At 42.5% G+C, this 12303-nt stretch overlaps 1 protein-coding gene across 1 annotated transcript in view; it reads right to left on the minus strand.

Moving 5' to 3' along the window:
* Positions 1-1670: 1670 nt before the first annotated feature.
* AFF4 (AF4/FMR2 family, member 4) overlaps positions 1671-12303 on the minus strand; it is a 28191-nt gene continuing 17558 nt past the window's right edge. The window contains 9 exon segments of the mRNA XM_010014706.1: positions 1671-2379; positions 2635-2855; positions 3646-3689; positions 4741-4834; positions 5539-5610; positions 6004-6140; positions 6289-6352; positions 7736-7833; positions 9939-10176. Coding sequence (XP_010013008.1) covers positions 2261-2379; positions 2635-2855; positions 3646-3689; positions 4741-4834; positions 5539-5610; positions 6004-6140; positions 6289-6352; positions 7736-7833; positions 9939-10176 — 1087 coding nt within the window. The 3' untranslated portion in view covers positions 1671-2260.

Here is a 12303-nt window from a genome sequence, read left to right on the forward strand (position 1 = left end):
CACAACAGAGCAAGCCAGAACGCAGCCATGCCGGCTAGTGCAGCACTACACAAAAAAGAAACGATGAATGCAACTTCTATGAAGGTATCATTTATATAGCGTCAAAAGTGTGCTAGGCACTTTAGAGTATTAAAGGAAAAAGAGTTGACAGTGTCCCATTAGCCAAGATGTGGAGTCTGAGGGTACAGATTCTGTCTCAAACAGCAAACGCTAACAGAAATGTGACCTTGCACAGTGATTCAAGGAAAAGGATGTTCCAACAGACCTGAAGAGGAAATTCAGCTGTCATGGGAAGAGTCACAGGCCTGTTGCCCATGTATCCATCCACTCGTATGTAGCAAAGCTTTTCTGGAAGTACAAAACACGCTGGAACGCAAAGGAAGCTCTACGAATATGCAGCTACCTTTTAGTAGGTTACTAATTGCAAAACTTCTAAACTCTTAAAGCCCATAGGACATACTGCAGTACTGAGAGCGTAGAATTCTATTCCTTCTCGCGAGGTTGCCGTGAGTTTGGCACTTAACTACAACTACACACAAAATTTAGTGCAATCATTTTCCTGAACATGCACGTTCATATCTGCTATGGAAGAAAAGGTTAAGTGGGAGAGAAAACAAAGCAGCATTCCACAATCTCACTCCAAAGGATTCAGAGTTTGACTCTTCAGAAGGAGACCACCGCAATGAGAAGTCAGTTTGTGTGACAGACACTAGGACTTTTAGAAAGGAAATGGAATTTTACCAGAGTACTGCAGAAGACCACTGCATACAGTATATACCTGGTCCTGCTGTAAAACATCTTGTAAACAGTTCATAAAATCTTCATCTAAAAGTAAGGCATAAGGCACACCAGACATGGTAGGGGCACTAAGCGATACTGAAAGCAGTAGCAGTTTAAACCTTTAACTCAGACAAGCACCTCACGTGGAAAGGTACTTTGGTTTACACTTTTTGAGAGCAGGCAACTGCAACTCCATCAACCACTTCTGTTGCACCAAGTCGCTCCCTCGCAAGTGAGTATTATGCTCCATCAAACGTTAATGGGACCTTCATCAACACGGGGTAAATACAAGCTTTAAATCCATTCTGCATCACAACAGTCACTCTCCCTGTAATAGCAGGTGTGCTCCCACCCCACGACGGCTCTTGCACTGTCATCCTGTAGTGTCCATCACCTATCAGACCCTAAAAGGAAAAAATGGACCTCGGTTTCTAAAGATTCCTGGTTTCTCAGTCAATGGAAAAGATGCAAATGACAGTTCTGGTAGGAATTTAACTGCTGTTGGGTTTGTTCACCACAAAGTTCACCGATTCTGGAGGCGTCAGGAAACGACAAGCACGGAAACAAAAGGTATTTCAAATGAAGAGATGCAAAAAAGCACAAGATTGTCCTTTTCAGAAACCTTTCCTGTCTGCATCGCACCTGCCGGGCTGAAGCTCATTCCTACACCATTACTTTGATCTCACATTAAATGCAAATCACTGTAATGTTTTGTGATTGTTATAGTGTTAATCCATGTTTGGAAACTGCCTGGAAAACCATCCAAGTCAGATCCAGCTAAATACTTTTCCATATAAATTTCTTTATAATTCATTTAAATGAAGTATCTTAATACGTAGAAGAATATCTGGAACTTTTCTATTTAGTACAAATTCTGCAATAATAAATCTGTAGTTGTCATTTATTAGTTGACTCATAGGCGTTAGGCATGGAAAGTATGGTGTCATTAGAACCTATCAACCCTACTTCCTTTTACAGGCTCTACCACCACAAGACATTACAGAGTAACAAAGCTCACAAAGTACTTAAATAAAGTGTCTATGTTTAATTTCTGCTAAGTACTCGAAAGGGTAAATTTAGGGAATAGCTAAAAACTGCCCCAAAACCGGGCTGTTCAAAATTAAAATTAAAAAATTAAAATAAATAGGATTTAAACGGACTCTTCCTGGATTATGACTGGAATTCCAATGATCTGCCCAAGACAGATCAGCAAAAACTACTCCTTTCTATGGAGCAAATTTTAAAATACTTAAATAACTTAGACCGGGAATACTGAAGCAGTCCAATAACCAGATGACTTGGGGTTAAAACACAAAACACAAATGAGGATGGGAGACGTGTGAAAGCATTCCTTGCTCTTAGTGTCAACTAAGCAATGTGTTATGGCAGTCTTCCTTATTGACATGACACAGTGTTGTGGAGATAAATCAGAGGCAGCGAGAAAAATGTGTTTGATTTTCCATTCCTTCAGTTCCAAATATCACTTGGCATCCAGGCGCAACCAGTGTAATCCCTGACGGGTGTAACGCACTAGGTCTGTCATGATGCTCGAGTTAAAAACCAGAGGGCCCATAACTTTATCCAGTTCAGCAAAGAACTCTAAAAGAACAGAAACACAAGTTAAAGTTATGCACGTAGCTTTATACGGGAAATATTACACCCAAACCCCCATCTTCAATGGCTTAAACCACCAGCCTGGGGCTTCACTGTCATCGAAGGCACAACCTTCCACCTCACCTCTGCAGAGGACCTGCTTAAGCATCCTGCACACCACTAACTGCCATGCCCCAGTTCCAAGCCTATGAGCACGCTCCGGTACATCTGGAGTCACAACCCTCCTTGGCCAGCTCTTACCTTTCTGTTCTTTAGACAGCTGTTCGGCTTGGTCCCAAATTTCAGTGGCATAGAGGAAGTTGGATGTAACCTGGACGTAGCTGGCAGCCATCTGATGGATCCTCTGGGGGATCGTCACGGAGGACCCGCTTCCTGAAGGGTTGGCTGCCCCGGAAGAGTAATTTCCTGAATTCCCTGGAGACAGCTTTGGAGAGACTGGAGATGGCATACCCACGGGCTTGCTGCTTGTCCAAAGGAAACGTTCAATTGTAAAACGCATATATACACATAGGTACTCTGGGCACATCATGCTGTAAGATGCCCTCTAAGAGCTCTCTTCCCACATCCCGGGGTGTGAGATGCTAAAGCATTCCCACCTTGCACATCAAGAGGTCAGGATTTGCCCTATAACACATGAAATGCATGAGCTGGGAACAACTTCTGAGGATCCTCCAATTCCTGTGTGTTAACTTCACAGCCAAAACCCAATCACCAAACCTCAGTGTCCTTCATTCAATCAAACCTTAAATTCATTGTTTAAATAAATTGAACCCTAAAGAATAATAATGACAACATTACAACTACATGGTAACGATTTGGCCAAAGTATTGCACCTTCGGATGACACGATGCAAGTCTGAGATGCCCTCCCACAGCCCACAGAGTAATGAGCAAAGGTCCAGCATTAGGTTTAAAAGGAGTGAATTGCTGTACTATGAACAGACAAGCCCAAAAGTTCTTGTAACAGTCTGGGCTTGCAGCACTAACAAAACCATTGTTTGAGGGGAAAAGCATTAAATAAAACAACGAAACTCATGGAGATAAGTGACTAACCTGTGTGTTAGTGACACACTGACCCTTACGTCTTCCGAGCCTTTCATCACACAAACAACTGAATCAAAATCTACACTCTCAGAACCATCACCCAACACCTTAAAGAGTGAAAAGCCACTCCTTGAGCACCTCAGGCACAGAGTTTACACAGAAAACTAGCTCTAGGTTGAGAACACTGGGAACAGCTTTGACTACTCACCTTCCCATACCAGGTGACGGTGCTTGAGAATTATTATAGGAATTCTGTTTGGGGAAAAAGAGATTTGTCACCTGATTCATGTTCGTACTTTCACCAGTTACACTTTATCTGGCTGTTTAAACGGCTATTTTTGGCCAAATTAATTTTTGTTCTATTAAGCAATAACCACATTCTAAATAATGTCCCAGTGAATTAACATTTGGGAAAACATCCTCTTTTACTGATGACTAAGACATAAATTAAGGGATTATTTTAGCAACACAAAGGCCACTAAATACACATAGGACTGGAGTAGTCCTCTGCTCTATCCATTAGAGAACATCTTGCTTCTTTCAGCCCATTAATAGGAAGAAATCTGTTATTTCTGGCACTGAACAATTAAAGACGTCTCAAAAACTCTGAGAAGTCAGGCACGAGACAATCTTGTTTCCTCTCAGCTGGGAGCTTCAGAGAAACCCAGTGACATGAGTCACCTATCCCCAAGTGCTCTGTTGGGAAAGCACAGCCTAGATTAAGGACTCAGTAAGACTACAGGAGCATCATAACTGTTTTTCTCCTCTGCAACATCTCAATTCAAATAAATGCACTGAGAGGATGTGTCTCTTCATCTCCTTTCCCTGAATTCAGATAAAATCATGGTGGGGGATCACTGAAAAAAATATCAAACATCCCACTGCAAACAACACAATCCAGAAAGAACAATTTGGGTCTGAACTAGAAGCTGGCTCCAGTGCTGCAGCACATGTAATACAGCCCTAGATCCTGAATTCCCTTCAGCTTACACATGCAAGTGAAGTTTCAGCTCGTATTTCTGCAGCAAGAAAACCCGTTTTAAATTCTCCTTGAAGCCTTCTAACTTTATTGCAGAAGACAAAAGCTAGATCAAATTATTAATAGAGCTTCCATGCTGAGACCAGTAGGGTTATGGCACCCAGGCTGTCTCTTCCCAGCTTTAAATTACTCAACTTCAATACATTTTAAAGGCCCAGTTCTAAAGAGGGTACATTCCATATCCACAGTCTGAAAACTGGATTCAGGAATTTGCAGTGATGTAGAGCTTCAATGTGATTAGGTTTTAAGAACATACACAATTACCTTCAGATGTTCAGTCAGAGTTTTAGAGTATTTCAATGCACTTTCCTTCTTCAGTTTGAAAAGCCTTAGGTATAGCAGAGATTGGCACCGCAGGCTGCCCAAAGACAGAACACAACACTTACAGTTCAAGCCAAGCTTATCACACCGCAGTGAACAGCAGATACCCAACAGCTGTGTTTCTGAAGTTTCCTCTACCAGCTCTGACAAGACACCTCTCAACTTCTAACCAATAATCCCCAGCCCCCTTTAACTTCTCAAGGAAATAAACCCAGCTCTGTGTGCCTTAAGCTGAAACTGTAATTTTCAGTGATCTTGCTGGTACGATCAGTTTCCAGTTCTGAGCTTAGAAGACAACACTCAGCTACTTCCTGAACAAAGGTTTCATCTATTTCTTGCCTATGTCAGGCCATATGGAGCCTAATGCATTCCACCATGGTCTCCCCTTCCTTTTGTGCCTGACTCCAACTGGTCCTGCTGTGGCCAGTTCTTTACAGTCACTCCCAATTTTGGCTTATCACTGGGATGATTATTACACAGGATGGACCCTCATCCTTTCTGCTGTTACTCCTTAACAGTTGAAAGACTTGGCCTTCGTTGCCAACATCCCCTCAGGCCCAGTGTACAGCAATCAGATATACAGCAGTAACCTTTGTGTACAGCCAAGTGGAAAACTCGTATTTGGTTCAAACTCACCAGAGAACTCAGTGTCATACAGCATTTCATGTAGAGAAAACACTTGACATTAATCAGGGCATTAAGTTCAGGCCGTGCATTGTACTAAGTTCAGAAGACACGTACCAAAGCACTGCCAGCCTCTTATCCGCAGCCGTAGCATCCGGTGCCAAGTAATTCTTCAGCTTCATAGTGTATCTGCAAACAAAGTCACCAAGTGAACAACAAAACAAAAATGACAGTTATCATTTATCACCAAACACTGGTGTACTTGGGAAGTTCTAGTTTGAACTGTCTTCACCATCTCAGAAACTTCTCTCAGACCCTGAACGAAATGCCAAGCAGGCAATAACCACAACAGGTTTGCTTCTTGTGTTATGCCTTGTAGAGTGATTTCAAGAGCCTCGGCAGAAAACATCTCAGCCTTCATGAAACACTTTAAGCCTCAGCAACTGGAACGAACTGGCAAGTGATCCACTAATACTGGAGAATGAGGTCTCAAAAGCTGGCAACTTCAGTGAATCCAGCAGCTCTGCTTTCCAGACCTCTTTCCCACCCACTTGACTTTTGTATATGCTTTGCAGTGCTTACTTGATTAATTCCACAGTTTCTGAATACATAGGGAACGGGGACTTGGATTCCTGAGCATTTTTCTCCAATGCATTCCCACACTCAATGAACGACACTACAGCATCTAGGTAGTAGACAGCCTTCTCAAACCTGTCAGACTGAGCAGACGGGAAAAGCTTTTAAGGACAAAAACCAGAGAGGAAGTACAAGAGAGCTGCAGTACAGGAGGGCAGCAAAATGGCCACAGCAGGAAACAAACCCCAGAGTAACGTGCAAACCCTGGATGGGTATTGGAGATTTACTTACCAATGCATCAGCATTATGTTTTAGCTTCTTTGCTTCTTGCAAATAATGATCAGCTGAGTAAGTCCTGCAACAGAGGACGTATGGAATCAGCCCCAGACATATCGCATTGCATTTTATGACTGAAGTTGCTTAATGTTGTCAAGTTTACTATTTCCTCTGTGTAACTCAAGTTAGAGGAGCTACACTGTGATTAAACAGGTAACCAGTATGGTTAGTTACATTATGATGAGATTGTTAAAAATAGTTCGAAGTCAGTTCTCTGGTTTCAGGTAACTCAAAACAGTATTTTAAGCAAGCTGATAACTACATGTGATTTGGTTAAATTTATTGCATTTGACAGTCAAGCAAACCAAACACCTGACCAGAGGCAGGGAAGGAAAAAACCCACAAAACTTGAGGACAAATTAATCTTGCACCTCCAGGACTTGTGTTACTGAAGGTGTGAGATAGCTAAAAATTACGATAGTCAGAGAGAATAGCTGCATTCAGGTGTCAACTGCTCTGCTTAGCCACCCGAAGCAATCAAGGCTAAATGACTTCCACAAGTAGATGAGCAGAAGGCAATCATAAAAGTGTAATTACACTTTCAATATGTTAACCTGTTACCTATGAGTTGATTCAAGTTTGAAATCAATTCTCCCATCCACACTATCTCACTTGTCAAAGAATTAAAGATATTTGAAATCAACATTTTTAACAGTCCAGTTACAGGAAACTGATGGAATTAAAAAGCAATAGTTAATATTAAAAATATTCTATACCTACAAAATCAGCTCCAATAGTTCTAGGCCCAGGAAATCCCCAAATGTCTCAGCCAAAACCATAAAGTTCTAACATGTCGCCATTCCAAAGCACAATGGCCATTCCTTGAAGGGTGCTCTCTTGTTATATCTTCCTATACTTCAATACTCACTCAGAATTCATTTTTTAAAGAAGTTTGATTTTATCTCAGTTTCTCATCCCTGTTTTGTCTTGGAATAATTGAAAAATCCCCATAAACTATTTTGTCCTAAATGATTGACAGTGTAGCTCAAATCAGCAAATTCACTTAACCTCTTTTTCTTTCTTTAAGGAGCAACTATGAGGAGAAAACCACTGCGCAGCAGATAGGTGCAGCAGTGTCCTGGTAAGGTGAAAAGGACACATCAGCATTTAAAACCAGAAGAGCCCTGAGCTATTTAAGTCTACTGCATGGTCCTCTTATGCTCGGCAGGAATGTCCAGGGCAGGCTACAGTTCCTCCTCAAGGACTGTGCTGTCTGCCAAGGCACTGGCCCGAGGAGCAGGCAGACAAGCACAGCACTGCAGGAACAACACGCAGCTCCCCAGAGTCTGAGTGTGTACCCAACGTCTTTTGTGAAGCAAGACAAGAGCTCTTCTCCACAGGGAGCTGGCCAAGCTCTGAGACTCAACCCCACAGAGGGAGAGGCACCTTCTGCTGTTCTTACCTATCATCAAAAACAAGTTTTGCTCTTCTTGACTTGGAACTCTCCGTAGACTGAGCAGACACAGGAGGGCAGCTGGATGAATTGTTCAGAATCTTTTCCTGAAAGGGAAATTGGTGCCAAAGAATAAATGTAAAGAACAGTTACATCTTCCCTCCCTTCAAGAGAAGCATCTGTTGTTTACATTTCTCCCATGACTTCACACATTATATGTGATAAGGTCAGTTTTGCAGCTGGTTCAGCTGCCATTCTCCAGACAGTAACATAGCTTCCATGAAGCTTTCACCTACTGTTGGCGCAGGGGCTATAGCCAAGCTCCTCACTCTAACACACATGGGCATCTCCATTAGAAGAATGAACGCAGCCAAGGCTTCTAGGTACGCCCAGGCCAGGAAATCCCTGCCTGAAACTCCCATGTCTCTGTTTCCAAGTCCTGTTTTTCCACGCTAACAAAGAGCTGGTGAATACTATTTGTGATTTCTCCTTTCTATTAACAATACACCCAGCTGAATGTCTTTGCCGTGGAAAAAGAGTATTTCGGAAGAATAAGCATCATCATCAGGGAGAAAAGTAGCTGGCTTTGCAACACACTGTCCTTGCTCCTCTAAATTAAGGCTCAACATGACACTTCAGGCTAAAGACTGGACACTAGAAACATGTTGTGAATCAGAAGCGAATCCATTTTCACTTGCTAAACAGTGCAAAACAGCTCCGCAGCTTCATACGTGTTTTCTGCTCTCTTGATTTATCGTGACCAAAGGCCATCTATATAGATGTATTTCATAACTTACACTTATCAGATTATTGCCTATCAGAAGGATCCTGGAGTTGCAAGGCACCAGACTGGCACAGCAATGTCCTATCTGCCATTGTAACACAGAAACAGCAACGAAACATGCAGTGCAATGCAGGAAGAGTACGTACTGCTTTGAGAAAGGCATGACTAAGCAGATGTGACGAATAAAATGATAAACATCTCGCACATTAACTGCTGGCTTCAGGACATTTCTGTGCTGACAAATAAAGGGCAAAGCCTCAGCCTGTAAGGTAAATGCACTATCTGCAGCTCCTGGAAGTGCCCTACGCAGCCGCCGATGTGCGCAGCCCTGCCAGGCTCCTCCGACCCCACCGCGCTGGCACCTGCACTAACACAGCACGTCTCCCAGTTCAGATACTCAAGAGCTCCACCCCGATGACTAAGTTCCTTTCTGCCATTGCTAATGTGTATTTGCTGCTTCACTCCTCCCCAAATCAATTATCTTTCCTGAACGTTGTTAGACTTCGCTTCTGAGCTTTCCCTCTGCAAATCCAACTACTGAGGTTTAGCAGCTCCTTCAGCTACTGGAGTTTCTGCAGCCCATGAGAGGCTCTGGGGCTTTGCTGCAGAGAAGTTGAAGGCAGCCACCAGCACCTGCAGCAAACACTGGAATCACAGAGAAAGGTGAAATCCCTCCCAGTTAACCACCAGGCTCAAAAACTGGTTATGCAACAGGAACTGCACATCACGGGTATTCAACAGGATGCTCTCAGATGTCCTCACAGGCTAATTTCTGCCCGGTACTACACATTTATATTCCGATCAACAAGCACATTAAATTTAGTGACCTAAAAGTATAATTTTTCTATATTTTTAAATTCCATCACATTGAAATATCTCCCTAACCTGTATCTCTTAAAAACCATTTTCTGCACCATCTTTATAACCATGTTTTCTCCACTCCAACCACAGACAGTGCTGCATATTCCCGACCTGGAGTTAAAATATTCTTTCTGTGGTCCTACAGTGTCATGAAATGAGAGTTACAGCTTCCCACCCTAGCACTGAGAGTGGACCGAGCTCCTGCTCTCCTTAAAAATCAGGACAAGCTCTGTATCTGGTCTGTTGAGACAAGAGTAACCCCATTTACCACTGTATAAACAGCTTTCTGGTGATACTTCTTACTAACAAATTCAACAACACAGAAGCAACATCAGTAATCAGAAGATGATTAAACATATTTGGTAGGAATAAGCATTAGTATTCCATAATCTCTCCCAGACTGTTTTCTAATTTATAGACTTCCGAGGTACTCAAGCACTAGGACGTGACACAATGCACATTCAAAACTAACTGCATTTAACTTGAACTGCAAACTGTTGTTTAGACCACACCGAGCATGTCAAACTGCAACGCAAAGCAACAGGCATGTACAGAAAAGCCCTTTACCTTGGTTTCTTTAGCACTGCTAGAACCCTTGCTCTCTGTTTTCTTCTGTTTGGAAGACGAGCTGCCTTTACTGCCACCACTGCTCTCCTTGCCAAGGTTGCTGCTGGACTTCAGGGATGAGGACTGACTGACCGTCCTCTTCCGGGAGCCATGCTCTTGCTTGGGATCTTTCTGCAGGACGGGAGCAGCAGGAGACGGCAGCAAATCCTTTTCTTTAATAGCACTTGGCTTTGAGGACCTGCACAAAAGGAACACATTCAGCTTTGGGGTTTCTTTCCTTTAAAAACCCCAAAATAAAAACAACCAACCCCCCAAAACCAAAACCCCAACACCACGAAACCTTTTCTTTATTATTTGGGATACATGTATTATTTTAAAATGATGTATTTTTTCAACAAAGCAGATTTTTATTGTTCGACCTGGCAAAGCAGATATGGAGGGAAAGAGAGACTAATCATCCCGATGAGTAGGTTCCTATGAAGCCAAACTGAACTCGCTTTCCCCATCTCATTTGTTCTGACCTGAACACACAGCAGACAAGTTCTAACCATAAAACCACACCCCTCCAAGAGTTCTTAATAAGAAAAATCCACCCTGAACACTTGGGATGTGAGGAGTGGATGCCAGCGTTAGCGCCAGGCTGTCTGTTGCCGACTCGTCATCTAACAGCTCAGATATAAGATGGTCCAGATAAGTGTTCTCTGGAACCCGGGCATCTGGAAAGCTTTCTCATTGTAGCCTTTCAGTACACTCTCACTTGACTGCTGAGGGCTAACGGCTACTCCAGGCTTCCCATAATAATTATTTCTACCCATTACCTTTGTAAGATCAAATAGTTTCATTTAGTTCTATGTCCTTCAGATAACTGCACTGGCAATCAAACAAGTATCAGAAATAAGAGGTATAAAAGCATAATCAAGCTAGAAATGGATCTACTTATTCTTCATCTGTTTCCTAACAAATAGTAAGTCACTGTTTAATTCAGAATGGGCAAACAAGCTTTCTGGCATCTGATGTGCTGCAGCTCCTCACATTATTTGTAATTTTGGCCATTACTCACTACACAGAAATATTTTCCATGACATAATTATACCAGTTTTCAGTCAGTTGAAATGGCAGTTTGAAAAGGCAGTGGAAAAAACCCTTACTTTTTCCTGTGGAGTAACAAGGACCAAGAAATAAAGAGCATAACAGCTATTACAAAAAGCATGGGAACTTACAGAAATAATGAACAACTGAAGGAGGATTAAACAACGTTCTTGATTTGTTAATTCTAACTTTGCTTTTGTGTAACTCACACTTTTCTTAGCTAATCTCTCAAGCAAATGTGAGGCTAAACCCACTGATCCAAATCTCAATGCCATCAGCTTCCCATACGATGCCAGTGTCCTGGTTTTAGCTGGGCGAGTTGCTTTTCTCCCCAGTAGCGGGCAGGGTGGCGTGTTTTGGATTTCGTATGGGAATAACATTGATAACACACGGATATTTTAGTTGTTGCTAAGCAGTGTCTACACCAAGCCAAGGACTTTGCAGCTTCTCACACCCCGGCAGTGAGGAGGCTACAGGCACAAGAAGCTGGGAAAGGACACGGCCAGGACAGGTGGCCAAAGGGATATTCCAGCCCATGTCACACCATGCTCAGTCTAGAAACTGGGGGGAGTTGTTTGGGAGGACCCCAATCACTGCTTGGGGACAAGCTGGGCATCAGTCAGCGGGTGGTGAGCTCTTGTATTGTGCATCACTTGGTTGTTTTTCCTTGAGTTTTATTTCTCTTTTGGTTATCTCCCTTTTCATTACAATTATTAGTATTTTACTTTATTTCAATTATTAAACTTTCCAATTCTCCTCCCCATCCCAGCAGGGGATTGCGATGAGCAAGCAGCTGCGTGGTACTTACTTGCTGGCTGGGGTTAAACCACATTTAAGCCAGTTAAGTAATTTATTTGCAGTCTACACTTGCTAAACGGAGAATTACCAGATTGGGATAATTTAAAAGCAGAGATTTTGCAAGATCAAAAAGCTGGTTTTTTTTCCAGAAATCTGCAAAACCCAGCTGCTTTCTAAACCAAAACAACTCCTGCTGCGTATCAGAGCAAAACCAGGAAGCGTTGATTCCATAAGACACCAGTCCTTCGCGTGATGGGTTACGTCACTTCTGTTAAGTAAAACAATTGTCTTTAGTCAATGTTTTTAGTTATGGAAATTAATTTCCACCAACTACTAGGAGAAACCCTGAAGTAATTCTGTCTGAAGGGTAAGAAACAATGAAATGTTACCAACTGATTCATAATGTGGAAACACATGGTGGGAGGAGGGAAGGAGAAGAGGGGCGAAGACAGGCACCCATCTTCTCCTTGATCACCCT

Source organism: Nestor notabilis, unplaced genomic scaffold, assembly GCF_000696875.1.
Source record: "Nestor notabilis isolate BGI_N333 unplaced genomic scaffold, ASM69687v1 scaffold10175, whole genome shotgun sequence".
NCBI lineage: Eukaryota > Metazoa > Chordata > Aves > Psittaciformes > Psittacidae > Nestor > Nestor notabilis.